The 15,787-nt window shown below is 37.1% G+C and overlaps 3 protein-coding genes across 3 annotated transcripts; 2 read left to right on the forward strand and 1 right to left on the reverse strand.

The window, feature by feature from the left end:
* The first annotated feature begins 2,275 nt into the window (after positions 1 to 2,275).
* Positions 2,276 to 3,735, forward strand: LOC114720089 (heat stress transcription factor B-3-like). The gene is made up of 2 exons (XM_028905695.1): positions 2,276 to 2,774; positions 3,083 to 3,735. The coding sequence occupies exons 1-2, from the start codon at positions 2,508 to 2,510 to the stop codon at positions 3,533 to 3,535; spliced, it is 720 nt and encodes a 239-aa protein (XP_028761528.1). The 5' UTR covers positions 2,276 to 2,507; the 3' UTR covers positions 3,536 to 3,735.
* Positions 3,736 to 5,730: 1,995 nt separating this feature from the next.
* On the reverse strand, positions 5,731 to 9,884 carry LOC114720088 (AP2-like ethylene-responsive transcription factor At2g41710). The gene is made up of 9 exons (XM_028905694.1): positions 9,575 to 9,884; positions 9,072 to 9,154; positions 8,842 to 8,850; positions 8,670 to 8,758; positions 8,001 to 8,074; positions 7,873 to 7,923; positions 7,557 to 7,618; positions 6,744 to 7,384; positions 5,731 to 6,231 (listed from the first exon to the last, which is right to left on the reverse strand). Exons 1-9 carry the CDS (start codon positions 9,787 to 9,789, stop codon positions 6,178 to 6,180), a joined length of 1,278 nt encoding a protein of 425 aa, XP_028761527.1. The 5' UTR covers positions 9,790 to 9,884; the 3' UTR covers positions 5,731 to 6,177.
* Positions 9,885 to 13,343: 3,459 nt separating this feature from the next.
* Positions 13,344 to 14,774, forward strand: LOC114720082 (uncharacterized). The gene has a single exon (XM_028905688.1). The coding sequence runs from the start codon at positions 13,344 to 13,346 to the stop codon at positions 14,772 to 14,774; it is 1,431 nt and encodes a 476-aa protein (XP_028761521.1).
* The last annotated feature ends 1,013 nt before the right edge of the window (positions 14,775 to 15,787 follow it).

The following is a 15,787-nucleotide window of genomic DNA, read 5'->3' on the forward strand; positions in this document are numbered from 1 at the left end:
TTGTTTGTGTATTTAGCATAGACATATTAAATGTTTCTATTACACTGATTAAATAATTTTTTAGACAAGTAGAGGTTAGATCTAACAGAAATGGCTAATTTCTTATAACGTGACAAATTAGGATCCAGATATTTGTTGAGAGAAGTACTCACATTTAGTACTCAACAGTGTTTCAAATAGGATTGTTTTCAATAGAATGTTACTCATGCGTAAAAAAAAAAAAAAAAGCTTTTAAGGGGGCTACATGTAATTTTTGTTAAAAAAAGAAGGGCAATTGGGTCATCACACATGTTACAGTGTATATGTTGAAATAAATGGGAAATGGGAATTTTTCACACACACACACACACAAAAATTATGTAGTTTTCTACACGAAGTTTGAAAAACTAATTGGTCTTTTCACACCTCGGTTTACCGGCTCTGTAATAAATAATTAAATATCTAAATGTAGAGTATGATTATGGTAGATATATAGACGTACTATGCAGGAATCTTCTGAAGGTGATTATCTCGAATGTGCATGGAGGTCGATGGATGCATCTTGAGGTGAGAAATGGCCTAATCTGATATCCAACATGGCCCCAAACCTACTTTTTTTTTTTGGCCAAACCCAGACCTACTGAACTGATGCCTAATTTAACCGGTCCCACCAAAATAGAATCATCCCCCGCAAACTTGTTTATTCCCGAAACATGAAACATGGATAATACGACCATTTTCTGTTTTGATGTGATGGATAATACTACCATTTTTACTGAATACAAAATTCACTTTATAATATAATTTATATTATAAACTAAATCTCATATTTGGGATATATACAAAGAGGGGAAACATTTTCACCTGCAATTATTAAAATTAGATTAAATAATTTGTATTAAATTATAAAAATTAATTAAATTAATTATTTAGAAAAAAACATGGGTTGATTTTCTTAAAATATCTCTATTAATTATTACTTGTATTAGAACTACATCGTAATTATAAATCTTACTACGTGTATTCAATAAAAAATAGTTTGAAAAAAAGTTATAAATTTGATTGACAAGGAAAATTAAGATTTTTTAAGATTGAAATAAATATTTTACTAAAAAAAGAAGAAGATTGACATGAACCTCTCAACTACCTCTTTATATTTATGATCAGGACTTGAGAAAATGTAATATTAATTCGTTTTAAGGTGAGAAGGGGGGCTAACTGGGTTTGGAGTGTATCAGTGTTGAAAGCCGAATGGAAGAAAAAGGACAGCTGGAAGAATGCAAAAAGTCAAATAAAGAAGTAATTCCTTTAATTAATTAGAGAAAAGGCCACAAAGGCATTATATGATTATATCGCCATCATGCATTAAAGGAATAAATCAAAACTGTGGCACGACGTAGGAGAAAAGCTCTGGAAGAGAAGGAATCTACACGTAAGATTATTATTATTATTATTGCTTAATGAAAATATCAGCACACCTACACATCTTAAACAAACATTATTTTCATAGAAAATTTTGTCTCTCAATTCCGCCAAACACTCCCCCATGCCAAGTCCATGTTCCTGTCTTTTCTTAATTGTTATTCCAAGTTCACCATAATCTGGATAACGCCGTGTTGTTTTCATCTCTCCTGCTCCGTTCGTAGGTTTGATTTCTGTGCGACAAATTCGCATTAGTCAATATTTGCTTTGCGACCCTGTCGACTTTAATTTCTTTTGACTTTCTTAAAAGATACTCCCTCCGTTCCTTATTATAAGAGACGAATAACCGAATTACGTCGATCAAAAAAACTGTTAAAATTAGTTAAGAATAATTAATGTGTTAAAAGTATAATTTTTTTTTTCAAAAATGCCCTCATTAATAAGGAGAGAGAACAATGGTGAATTATTAAAAGAAAGAGAAGTGGGAAGGAGAGAGAGTGTGAGTTAGAGACAATAAATATGGGTAAAATAGGAAATCAACACAAAAAAGTAGAGACAACTTTTAAGTGTCTCTTATATATAGGAACATGCCATAAGCATCAAATGTCTTTTATAATAAGGAACAGAGGGAGTATTACTGTTGACTAATCACCACTTCACACGCTCGTGTTGCTTTGTCTTGCATTTAACTAATAAGCAGGTTCATGTATTGTGAACACGAATCGGGACGAAGAAAAAAGATAGATAAAATAAACTTGTTGATTTGACTGGGAAAATTCATCTCTTTTACGCGGCATGATATAAATTTTTTGAATGGGAAAGAAAAATATACATAGTGGGAGCTGTGAAATAGTTGACTATATAATGAGGGGGAAGGCTTAGAACATACGTTTCAAATATTTATTGAGGAAGGAGGAAAGAAGAGGGGAAGAAATAGAAGGGAAATTAAGGGGGTTGCAATTCTCATGAACTGTGGAGTCGTGTTGGGTTTCTATTGCTGGGGTTGGGAATTCTTAACTGCTCTTCTTCTCTTCTTTCTCATCAATCAACCGTCCTCGTCAACTCCTTCTTCTTCTTCTTCCTCCTCCTGATAGATACAGGCAGGTATGGAAAGAAAGGAAGTGATGATGATGGAGGAAGTGAAGAACAAAGAGTCGTTGGATCAGTTACATGCAAGGAAGTCGAACCCACCACCCTTCTTGTTAAAGACATACATGCTGGTGGAGGATCCCGCCACCGACGACGTCATATCGTGGAACGCTGACGGCACGGCGTTTGTGGTGTGGCAGCCGGCGGAGTTTGCCCGCGACCTTCTTCCTACTCTCTTCAAGCACAGCAACTTCTCTAGCTTTGTTCGCCAGCTGAATACCTATGTACGTACACATATATAATCCAGCATCTTTATTTTCCCCACGTAATTGCCTTCTTGCCGCTTTCAGTTTTCTTATCGATCGGCTTTAGTTTTTGTATTACTGTGGAGAAGCCAAATGAAAAGTTTAATTTATAATTATCCGGTGAAGAAAGGTAGGATTATGTATTTAAGAAGACACTGCAAGCGTGTAATCCACAAGTTTTGGCCATTTCAAACCCCTGTCGTCTTTGATTGAGTAAAGTACTGGGATTATCATCAATATATTGCTGAGCAACATGAAAAGGATTAAACTTGTTAATATGATCGCAGGGATTTCGTAAAGCGGCGACGAACAGATGGGAATTTTGCAACAACAAATTTAGGAAGGGGGAGAGAGAAAAACTAAGCGAGATTAGACGAAGAAAGGCGTGGTCAAGCAGGCAACAACAACAACCAGCAGGAACACAAGGAAATCATCAGGAATATTCAGAGGAAGACCAAAGGTCTTCTTCAACCTCTTCGTCTTCTGGTTATTCAACTCTCGTGGACGAAAACAAGAGACTCAAGAGAGAGAATGGGGCATTGAACTCTGAGCTCACGGCCATGAAGAGGAAGTGCAAGGACCTGCTTGAGCTCGTGGCTAAGCATGCCAAGAAAACCGAGCAGGAAGACGAGAGGCCTATGTTATTTGGGGTAAGGCTCGATGTGAACCAAGGACAGAGAGACTTGAAGACAGAGACAAATAATAATCCCAGTATTTTACTGCCCCAGTCATGCAAATGAATCCGTCATAGATCATAATATACCATACGTACAGTGTTAAATATAATAATATAATATCGTCTAAGTCAGGAATGAAATTGCTGGCAAAAAACCAAAAAGTCAGGAATGAAATTCAACAGTGAAGACAGTTCAATTGTATCTAGTTTTATGTGCTGTGTTATATCAAACAAATCACATTGTTACGTTATTATACGGTCTTTCATCAGAATTACAAATGTAATAGAGTCGTGATTCTGTTTAATTAATCCCAGTGAAATATAATTGACTGATTTTGATTATTCTCAAGAGATAGGTGATATTTTATTTATTTATTTATTTTTAAAAAGATGTGTGACTTTCTACTTTGTGATTCATTAACACCAATGACTACAATGAGAATTGAAAACATGCTGACAGGGCAAGATTATAAAAAGATTTTAACTGCTCCATTTTTATCCCGTCTTAGGGGAAGCGGTTAGTCCAAATTAAATGTCAGTTAAAATCATGTGAACTTCTATTTATGTCATATGGATCAATTTTCCAGGAGATTATGACTTTTTTTTTAATGCAACAAAATAATTTCTTAGTAATTATATGACCCGACCGAATCATAAGTTTTGCCCAAAAAAATATTAATTCAATTTTTTCATTAAAAATATTTTAAAGCCTAAAAATAAAACCAACACCATTTGCTATTCATTAACACACAATTCTAAAAGTAAAAAAAAAATATTTTGTTTTCAAAATCTGACTGAAAAAGGTTATAAACAGGGATGTATCCATGTCGCCCCAAAAAAGGCAAGATTCCTTCGATTCTAATACGGTCGGTTGTTAAAGTCTGGGAAGGGCAGGAATACCTGCAAATGTGATGACGATGGATTCGCCGATTCGAAATTGATATTAATTTTAGAATTCAGGAATAAGACAAGAATTCTGAAGCTTCGCAGTCTAATGATATTAATCTCTCTTAAATATGAGGTTGACATTTAAACTCTCTATAAAAAAGATATTATAAATACTAAGTAAGTAATGAGGGGGAAAAAAATCTGAAGTGTGTTCGATTTGTCTAGCCAATTGCTATTATGGCCTGCAAATTTTGAATTTTGATGTGATCAAATTTAAGCCTTGTAGGATTCCCTACTTTTTCAGAATCGTTGGCGGCCCCCTGAACCTGGACTCTTCTTCCTCTCATGGAAAACGTTCGCTTTTAATTTCCACTTTTTTAAATCCTTCTTCTAATTCCCTTCTAGTAGCAGCCAAATCCAACAACCTTTTCTTCTTCCAACAAAGCAAGCAATGCGCACGTTTTCAATCTTTTGTTTTTGTTTTTGTTTTTTTTATTGATTTCTTATAGAACCACCGGCCGTCCAACTCTGCAAATCCCAGTATGCATGTGATAGACATAATTATGTGTTTCACTTTGAACCAATGAAGCCAGCGACAAGTCAATTGATATCGATTCAGGTCATAATAAAAATAAGATGTGGTGTAGTTTTGTAGGAACTATTTAGGTCTCGTTTGATACGAAGTATTGAAAATGAGATATTAAGATTGGGATTGCAATTGAAAAGAAATCATTAAAATATCCCTTCGGTCTTAAATATAAAACCCTTATATTTAGGACCGGAGGAGTAGTATTTAACATGAATAATTGCTTATTATATGAGATTAGGTAAACCTATAGAGGTAGGATTGAGGAATACCACTTCCCCCATGATATTCTCTAATCTGGCTAATCCTATATAACAAACAATTTCTTATATTAAACACTCTTTTAATAAATTTTTTCAATTGCAATTCTAATCTCAATACCTTATTTTTAATGCTTCCTACAAAACGCTACCTTAGGGTGCAAGTGAAAAAAAGAAAAGGAATTAGTGAGAGGTCAAAATTGAGAGCAGAAGTCAACAAAATGAAAGGTTTAATTTGATGGAGGGCGAAAAGTAGGAAAGCATAGAAGGAGGATTTTTATGTTTGTACTATCTTCGTATTGATTGCTAACGAAATGGGAGGAATCAAATTGCAAGAATATTTCGTGATTTTGAAATCTGCATGGTGTTTGTCTGGCTGATCACTCATAAATTCAAAGGCGAAGACTTTATCCTCAACCACAACGTAGAATTTTCCCCACAAACCAAAATTTGTTGGCTTCAAATTAACTTCCTGGTACGTATCCGATGATTAAACTTCAAACCATTGCTCTCTTGGCATGTATCTTACGTTGCGAACGAATCAAATATGACATAGCACTGTCTAACTCAAACAAACAAATCAAACATAAAATAAAATTGTCTAATATACTTCTTCCTCCCTCGTACGTTCTGTACATGAAATCACCCTCTTCGATACCGCCTGCAAAAACTTGACAGCAACATATCGCAAGAAATGATTTGTTATAACCCTATATATGTCATCTATGTATAGAGCACTGAGCACAGTAATCTTTTATGTCAAAGTTCCTAGTTTGTGTATCACAATAAGCATGCATAGTTCAGGGCTTCAAGCCATGGGGGCATTTTCTCAGACCATTGAGCTAGTCAGACACTTGGATCTCTCGTTCTGTATGAAGATCTGAACAGACGGAGCCCTCCCAATTATGTTACTCAGTTCTTCAGGAACTCGCTATTCTTCACATCACAAATCCTTTCAAAGGGAACTTCCATTCAGTCCTCCGGCTGGAAGACGCTATAAGATGAACTGGCCTCAGTCTTTGTAACCTGCAAATGAGTCCACATGTTTTTGGTGGTATGAATCCACACAGAATGTAATGAGTGACTCTTAAATGACCTGGGGAGAAATTGACGAATGGAAATATATCACAACTGTTTTGTGTTACCGACTTCTAAACATTTGTTGTCTTAGCCATTTCATTACTGTCATTCGTCAGATAGTTTCCATTCCGAACAGGTAATTGAATGAAAATCAGTAATGAGTCTAGAATTACTGACATTTGGTGGCTATGCTATTTCAGAATTTACCTATCTAGAATTATTCCTCATATACCCGTCAAAATGCAGAAACAGAACCATTTAAGATGAATTCCAGAAATATAATCATTAATCAGCATCAAACGACAAATAACATTGTAGCTAGTACTAACAGCACAAGAAAATAAGGCTTGTAAACATGTAAAGAGATGATCTTTAAAACATATATTACGGCGTTGAATGAAATAATGTTCTGAAGAAAACAAATTCATTCAAGTAAAGTACAATAAAAATCTACCAACCTCAGCATTACGGGGAAGGCCAGCAGGAAGCATAGGAGCAAGAGACGTCCAGAGAAGAGGATCTACTAAGGGATCGATAGTACTACAAGCAGTCAAAAGGGGTGCAGACAAGAATGGAGCCAGTGGGTTGTAAACATTCTTTTGAAGAGACAAAGCCCCACTCATCCCCATTACAGATTCAGGTCCTTCATTGCCGCCATCATGATTTGATGATTTCTCCACAGCCTTGCCACGGTCCAACTTATCAATGCCATTTTTGTTTTCATTTTCATTAGGGTCAGTGCTATTTCCCTCTCTCTTTGATGCGTTCTCTAGCAAGCTCTTGTAGGCAGCTGATCGAGACAAGATACTTAAAGCAGAAACTGAAGGATTTTTATGCCTTTTTTCATCATGGGACGTGCCTAACCGTGGCATCTGATATGGTTCAGTAGGTCGTGTTTGCTGTTCCAATGTTCTGAGCTCACTGCCATGGTCTCCTCCAGCAAAACTACGGTTTTTTTCTTCTGATAATTTTGTTCCAGTATCAGCTTGGCGACTCTTATTAGATCCCCACCATTTAATGTAACTCGTTAAATCAGTTTTTCTGTCCACACCGAAACCACTTAAATATTCACTTTCTGCAGCTGAGTCGTCACCTGTACCTTTAATATTACAGAGCAATAAGATGGTAGTGATCTAGCAGATAAAACTGGTGAAATCAGTTGAATTCATGCAAGCCAAAGAATCTAGTTTAATTTTACCATCAAAGACGCGGTTTCTACAAATTAGGTTTGACAGATGATTGCTTGAGCACTAAATATGATTAGGACTTACCATAATGTATGCTATTGAAGTAGTCAGATCCAGCCATGCGACCATATGATGGCTCCCATCGACTAATTTTTTTGTACCATCACATGCAATATGAAATGCAGAATTAAAATTAACAATCAAATCCGTGTCGGGCACCATAAATGTGCAGTGACGAGCATTAAAATTCAAAGTGGGTGATAGAAAGCATATAAAGCAACATTTCTGTTTGAAAACCATTATAATATACTCTCTAGCGGAGAATAAACACCAGTTTACAAAGGATATGTTTGGCTATGTGGTTTTCATGCATTTGGCATCCTTCAAGATGGATCCACACCTGGAGAGTCCACGATATTTTGAGATTCCTCTAGAAAAGCCACTGCTCTTCCTGCAGAAAGCATCACATGTTAGCAACGCAGTTGAATTCCTGATAGGATATATTTGGTGAAGTGTGTGTGTATATACCGTCGTAAAGACGCTAGGTATTCTTCTCTCGAAAAATTCTGCATTTCTTCAAGATCTCTTGTATAATCAGACACCTGCAGTACAAAGATCAAAACTTGATGCAGAAATTATTGTATATACCAGAAGTAGAACATCTTGTCTTCCCCCTTCCTGCCGAAGGCCACCAGATTTAAGGTATTTAATTCATAGGTTGGTTATTATCAAAACGTACATCTTAGAAAAATTAGACACTGCGCATGTCAACAGCCCACAAATAAAACGAGTATCTGATTGTGTCTATCAGAAGAGAATAGCATGTTTGCACTTTTCTTGAAAAATAGAGCACTGAATTTGTTAGATTCATACCACAAGTCAATTCAGAGCAAAATAGAGTATTGTGCAAGTAATGTCTCAGGGAAAGAATGCATTGTAAATGCTTTTTTTTTTTTTTTTTAATTGGGGTAAAGATTGTAGACACTACACTTAATAGTCCCTGAGCAAAGTGGCAGTTTTCAATTTCAAATTCTGGTCATGCAACGCATCTTTTGATATCAGAAAATAAAGTAAGAAATGAATAGACATATGACCCTTTTGGCCTAAAAAGAAAAAGAAAAAGAAAAATAGACACAGCATTTCTTTCTCCCCCAATGAGTCCTGCTGTGAACATAACCATCCAAGCACTTATCTTACTGGAAAATTAATAAGAGTCCCTGGACCCCAATATTTTAGAGCAGCAAGGTCATAAGCTCTAGCCGCAGCCTCTTCATCATCATACGCGCCTGCATAAACGCCATCAAGGGCAATTATCATAATGAATGGTGCAGCAACTTCAAGAAGGAATAAGAGGACGAAGCCAACATACCCAAGTAAACTGGCATCACCAATGAATTATTGTCCAACATATCCATGCCCAGTGCACAGCAAAATAACGAGATTATGTAAGTGACTATAGGATTTTGACCCAAAAAAATGTAAGTGACTATAGGATCATAAGAGCGTGATATTCAAGTGTGTTTACCAATAACTTCGTACGTGTGCAAGTAATTAGAAAGAGACGGAAAAAGGAAGGCAGAAAGGGGGGGGGGGGGAGACCTTGCTTTCCTTTCTTGTTCTGATTTTGGTTCCACGTGCTCTTATCCCAAAGATGTGCTTCATAACGACCTGTCCATCTATGCCTGATAATTCACGACACAAGAACAGTCAGTCCATATTTCAGAAAAGCTTCCACATCTCAAAAGCAGAGCCGATACAAGAGATTCAAAATCGTTAGAAACCAGAGAAACTCAGTCCCATCTGATGACACAGAACAGACACCAAAACCGGATATAGCAGATGAATGACAGCATACGATGAAAAGAAATTTTGACGTATAACCTTAAGCTTTGTGACGTGGCACACATGACAGTATTTGTCAGTTACCGTTCTGTTTTATGCTCACTTTCCCATTTAATGAAAGAAAATGAAAAGGGAAGTAATCTCTGAAGAATTAGACATGATTACAAATCAAGAAAACGTTACGCGATTAAGCAAGAAAGGTGAAAGGGTAGGACCAGTTTGGCAGCCTATGAGTGAGAGAAAGCAAAGGATAAACGGACCTGGTTACACCACGATATATGGAGCTGCGTTTGCCGGCAGTACAAGGGGGCATTTTGCTGATTCTCTCTTTGGCCGTACATCCTCTCTCTTTCTTCGGCTTCTTGAAATCCCTGTATGAAAACACCTGATCGTTGTTGATGGCTGCTTCCGAAGTCTCTGGCATGGCACAGCCAAGCTCGGGCTTGGCAGGAGGATCAGAGGAAGAAGAAGCCATGGATAGAATTCAAGCTCAGTCCAAGAAGGGAGTGAGGATTTGGGTTAGATGTTATGGGGGGAGTCACAGTGGAATAGATAACTCCAACGACAGGGTTCAGTCAAGAGACAGGAGAGAGGAAGGAAGGAAGCTAATTACGGATGTGGCCTTTTGTGGCGTTTCATGTGGCATTCGGGAAGATATGATGTAACGGCTAGGACGTGGAGGGGCAGTAATGTCATTTCGGTGGGGATTTGGAAAGCAGTCAAAGTGGCATAAATATGAGGAAGGGGCATGTTGGGTGCCACATGTCTTGGGGGCGTGAAGCCAAGGTGCTGCTAGCCACCTGCTCACTTTCATGACTGCATCTAATCTAAAAGGCATCCTAGAATAGTGTAGAGAATTTTTGTCACATTAATTTAAATATATTCTTTGATTCTATTTATAAAAGACTTCTAGTATGTTTTATATAGAATAAAAAAAATCTTTTTTTTGTTAGCAGATTAAAAAAATCTTAAATTTTATTAATTTTTATTTAATAATTTAATAATTTTCTAATTTTATCCCTATTTAATATGCATTATATCTCATATAAACAAAGTCAACACAATAATAAATGAGAGGTAAAATTATACATCCATACGAGAAATTTCTCTCAGTATCCTATAAATAGGATAAAAAATATATTCTTTTTATGTTCTATAAATAAAACCAAAAGAATATATATTTGTTTGATTTTACGTGGAGTGATTGTTATGATGGAGTTTTACTATTGATAAGATATGGTAATAAGTAAAGGTCGGGACGGCGGTGGGAAAGCAGGAAGTGGTAAAAACAAAAAACAAAAGGGATGAGCATGATTGAGATTGTAATGGGAAAAAAAGGGTAATTTTGAACAAGCCAAGCTACGGATTGGTCGCACCACTCACACAACATTCAAACTCTGTAAATGTATTCCCTCTCGTGCTTCCAAATTCCAAACTCCAACCTCTCTCCCTCCAACATGCCCTCAAATTTAATGCCCTCGATCCCCACCTCGACGATGCTCTATCCCGCGATATCTGTGACTAATGGATAGGGACTACAAGATTTGGTTAAATTATATACTCCTCCGGTCCTTATTATAAGACCCAATTTGACTTTTTATTTGGTCCTAATTATAAGACCCAATCCATTTTCTCTCTTATATTTATGTATTTTTTCCAAGATAATCCTTCTAATAATGATAGTTTTAGCCAATATACTTAATTAGCAGGATATTTTAGGAATAACAACACTTATTTATTATAAATAACCAACTTAACTTACTTCCTTAATCTCCTCAAATAAGTCAATTGGGTCTTATAATTAGGACCGGAGGAGTATATTATATTCATTATACACGTGTGTTATTTTTTCCTTTTGTTTTAATCATTTGCATTGAAAATTATTTTATTGATAAAAATTCTTATTTAATATGTGTAATTATTAGAAATAATATATAAAAATTATAATTTTAAGAGAGAAAGTTAATTAACATCTTGCATCTAAATCCAGAACAACCCTATCAGTTGTCTAACTTCATACATTCAGTATTGAAAGGAGTAATATACTTTTTCATGTCCTTAATATAAATAACTTCTTTTTTAATTTTACACCTACCGGTTAAAATATTAAAGTTCTCATAAAAATCAATTAGTTTTTAATACTATGCTTGTGATTGTGCTAAACCCAACTATTTAAAAGTCATATTAATTTATATCTCTTCTTGCTATATCCCTATAAATTAAGGAATATATGCAAGGTAAAAATGTGTTAAATGGACAAAATGGACAAAAATATCAGGCTTAATTTGAGGCTTACGTGTGGGCCTATTCACAAGGCCCATGAGGCAACGGCCCACATTCTGACCCGCAATAAACCAACCAATCGCCGTTTGGATTCCATGACGCGCTAAGAATGAGGCGTGGGGGAAGATGGGCGATCACATGGGAGGTGATTGTATTTCTAAGAGCCCAAACCGGGTCTCCATTATGCTCTTGCACATTACTTTTCTCATAACTAGCACTATGTTATTTAATTTTACCTTTCATTTATCAGCAGAGATTTACCCACAAATTATGCTTTGATCCAACTCAAATGAAAAGGGAAAAAATACTTGGTCCTTGGGTCAGGAGGCCCTGACTAGCATTGTGTTATTCTGGGACATTTTAAGAGACAAAACCCACATTAAAAGCAAGGGCGTTCCTGTCTCTTTGTAGTAGGACTCCATCTGCATGGCGTGATTATTGTCACCGCTCATATTACTCTAAATTATGAGAATATCATATTTTGTCTTTGGATGCGCCAATGAAAAAAAGTTAATCAAACTATATGAAGTTCTTTAAAAAGAAGTAGACGAAGGTTAAAGAGAATACTTAATAAAGTTATCAAACCTAATCTTTCAATTAATAATATATTTGAAGATTTGACTTTAGATGGAGCTCAATGATGTCGTGTGATTTATGTAGCCAACTCCACCTAATGCGGCATCATATGAGAATACCATATTTTGAATGTATCACTTCGCCGACATGCTTCATAAAACAATTCCGAAATTGTTAGAACCGAAGCTTGTTTGGCACCGTTTTGATGCCGCGGAATCTTGTAAGTAAGGAGGTAGGAAGTTTCTGCGCCCAACAGTACAAACACAAGACGCAGACATGAAATAAAGTGGAGCGAGGCAATGATGAGTTGTAACACCCCCTTTTCTGTCTAGTGGAAACTTCCGCTGTTTGAAAATGCACAATTCATTATAAATGCTTCTAATCAACACTCATATCTTAATGCGTTACTATATTCATAACAATGAGGTATATATTTATGTGATATGCATATTTTGACATGCACGTATGTGAAATCTAAAATCAGTTGTACTGTCTATGATTTGAATTAGTGTAACTCGGTGCAAGTTTATATTGATATATGATCAGTGATTAATTAATACAACTCAGGTATTTGTGAGACGCTAGAGGAATTCATTAAATTATGAAAAATAAAAAATGTGCTTTTGGGGCATTTTATATTTTAGAATATTGATGAATGGTTATCACATTGACAATCAATATACTCTACAAATTGCCATACTCTGTATGTGTGTGTGTGTTTTTTTTTTTAATAATTTACTCTCACTCCCCTGTCATGTCTGTTATTGCTTCGTTGGAAACGTAAGAGTATGGGGAATGCATGGCCTGCATCAAATGAAATCTGCTTCCCCAATATTCTATTTTCAGAATTGGATCTCAACGCTCTCTTGCCCTGCTCCTGGCTGCTCTCCAATTTCCACCGGTTCCTTCCTATTTTGTCGGTTCCCTTCCATTGACCCTTCCCCTTCCAATTCCTCTTCTCTAATTTCACCCTCCCCTTTTTTAATTCCTTCTCAATCTGGAACTAACGCCTTTCATTTCTTATACTGTTTTTATTGTCCACTTCCCGCGACGTTGCTTTGGGTCCTGCAACGTGCTGTAATAAGACCTGCTCCTCCTCCATTTACAGTAGTCTTTTTTAAAATGATGGAAAAGGTGGAGGAGGTCAAATGAGCCACTAGAAAAAGCGTCATGAATCATTCCTTCTCCGAGCATGAATACGAGACACAGGATACACATATCTTAACAGAATCGTCGCCTGCCACACAACCAAAGAGAGATTCGGGGTTCTGGGCAAACGCTAAGGCTAAGGGCATGGGTCTCCTCTTGGTATTCTTCCCTGAAGAAAGCCCCCCAGTTGCCGACAAAACTAAGTTATTTTCCTCACCTTCTTCTTCGCCTCCTCCTGCTTCTTCTTCTGTCAAGAGACCCAATTCCATTCGCATTTTTTCCACTGCTCAATGCATCATTTCCATCTGCGCTCTTCTCCTCTTCACCACTCTTGTTTTCTTCACTCTATCTACCATCGAACCTACGGCCCATCGTCGATTCTTGTCGGAGAAATCTCCCATTATTCACAATCCCACTGCAGAGCCCAAAGCTAGCGGTTGGTTCCCCAAATTGGGAAAATGTGCCTTCAACAGCGAGCATCTTCCTTCGCCCGCTCTGCAACGGATGGGTACTCTGTACAGGAGAGGAACCAGAGCCATGAAAGATCTCGTTGTGGGTCACGTGGCTGCCGACACCACCGACGAGGAGTTTCGCTTGTTTCTCAGAGTTTTGCATAGGTCAGGCCTCACTGCCAGCGCCGACGTCGTTTTCATGTTCGATTCTGCTTCCTTGTCATCGAGATTCACCCCTATTATTCAGGAGGAGAACGACTCGTTCTTGTCACTCATTCAACACTACACTCAAATGAATGTGACCCATCCTCACAAGAACCGGAAATCTCCCAATTTCGATGCGACCAGGTTTCTCAAGATGGTCAAGAAGGGGACGGAAATCGCGGAGCCATTGTGGGGTGCGAGAACTAGAAGTAATCTCACGAACCCGGAAACAGGGAATGGCGGATCAGAAGAGATCGTCCCTCTGTTGAGTTACGGGTCGGTTCTCAGATTTGACCCGGAAGAGCTCGATCCGGAGAACTCGCTGGCCGGGTTCCTAAACGACGTCCCCCTGAGTTTGAGAAGATGGGCGTGCTACCCGATGTTGCTCGGTCGGGTCAAGCGGAGTTTCAAGCATGTAATGCTCGTAGACGTGAAGAATATGGTAGTGGTGAAAGACCCGCTGGGAAGAGTCAGGAACCGGAGCCCCGAGACCATTTTGTTACATAGACATCCAGAGAGTAGTAGCTTTACCATGACGCAGAGTAGGAACAACTCGGAGAAAACTCAGGGAGGCGGACGAGTCAACTCGGCGATCATAATGGGCGGAGGGAAAGGCATCCGGCGATTATCGAACGCGATGCTCACGCAAATTGTTCGGTGGGCGATGAAAAAACGCGCGAATAACTCGGTGTCGGAGGCGGCGGTACTGAGTCATCTGGTGGGGAACCGGTTCACGTTGAAGAACGTAATTGATAACGGCAAACGAGTCAATTTCGGACACGAGATCAGTGGCTGACCCTAACTCAGCTTCTTCCACGTCATTGTGGGATTACGTAATAATTCAACGCGGCCCACATGATCAGAGTCTTAATTCTTTTATTAAGAAGCACATATGCTCGTCTGAAGTAGATTCTTCCCTATATAGAGATTGTTAGCCCTCGACACGTAGAAACAAAATATAACGATTCTTTTTAAGATACTCTCATATATAAGTTGAGATTTGTATTATGTGATGTAGATCTGGTTCACAGGCGTTGGGCTTGTGTCTTTGTGATGTTACAGCCGCCGAAAACTTGTGACAAAATTCAGACAACTTATTTATTTTTTTATCTGCTAGAGACAAATACTCATTTTTTAATACTAATTTTTTGTTGGTGTATGTTTTATATAATTTAAATTCTTAGTTCAGCCACTCCGTGATTCAATGGTCACGCCAGGAAACTTGTCAAGAGCTGATTCTAAAAAAATTCACGTATTGTGAATTGTGAAGTTGTGATGAGATCATCAAGAATGGGGGGCATTAATAACGACAGGGGGATAGTTGAAATGCAATTTATTAAATTAAAGACAAGGATTGGCGCGACGTGATCCTGTACAATTGGACTTTGCGATGCTCACCACGTAATAACTCAATTAATTGCACACGGGAAATATGCCAGGTCAAAAAAAAAAAATCAATGTGCTAATTTAACTGCTTACAAATACACTTTACATAAATTGAGATAATTTTTTTATATACTTATCTTGTACTCCCTCAATTCCTTGTTATAAAATTTATTTAACTATATTACATAGTTTAAGAAAACTACTAAAATTAGTTAAAAGTAATAAATATATTAAAAATATACTTTTTAAAAAAATATGCCCTTATTTATAAGTAGGTGTGTGTGAGTGAAAAAAATATATGGAAAAAAGATAATATGAGAAAGTATATTAATTAAGCATAAAATAGATAAAATGCATTTATTGTTTAGATAAATTCAAAAGGAATCTTATAAATAGAGACAAATCAATTCAAAAAAATTAAAT

Source organism: Neltuma alba, unplaced genomic scaffold, assembly GCF_004799145.2.
Source record: "Neltuma alba isolate B1F8T4 unplaced genomic scaffold, ASM479914v2 tig00011963_pilon, whole genome shotgun sequence".
In the NCBI taxonomy this organism is placed as follows: domain Eukaryota; kingdom Viridiplantae; phylum Streptophyta; class Magnoliopsida; order Fabales; family Fabaceae; genus Neltuma; species Neltuma alba.

What these genes read in the sequence shown, in the direction of transcription:
- LOC114720082 (XM_028905688.1), top strand. Translation starts at nt 13,344, where the DNA reads ATGAATCATTCCTTCTCCGAGCATGAATACGAGACACAGGATACACAT.
- LOC114720089 (XM_028905695.1), top strand. Translation starts at nt 2,508, where the DNA reads ATGGAAAGAAAGGAAGTGATGATGATGGAGGAAGTGAAGAACAAAGAG. An exon ending in TTCGCCAGCTGAATACCTAT is followed by an intron (nt 2,775 to 3,082) that starts GTACGTACACAT and finishes ATATGATCGCAG; the next exon opens with GGATTTCGTAAAGCGGCGAC.
- LOC114720088 (XM_028905694.1), bottom strand. Translation starts at nt 9,789, where the DNA reads ATGGCTTCTTCTTCCTCTGATCCTCCTGCCAAGCCCGAGCTTGGCTGT. An exon ending in AAATATCGTGGACTCTCCAG is followed by an intron (nt 7,619 to 7,872) that starts GTGTGGATCCAT and finishes CAAAAAAATTAG; the next exon opens with TCGATGGGAGCCATCATATG. An exon ending in CTTCAATAGCATACATTATG is followed by an intron (nt 7,385 to 7,556) that starts GTAAGTCCTAAT and finishes GTAATATTAAAG; the next exon opens with GTACAGGTGACGACTCAGCT.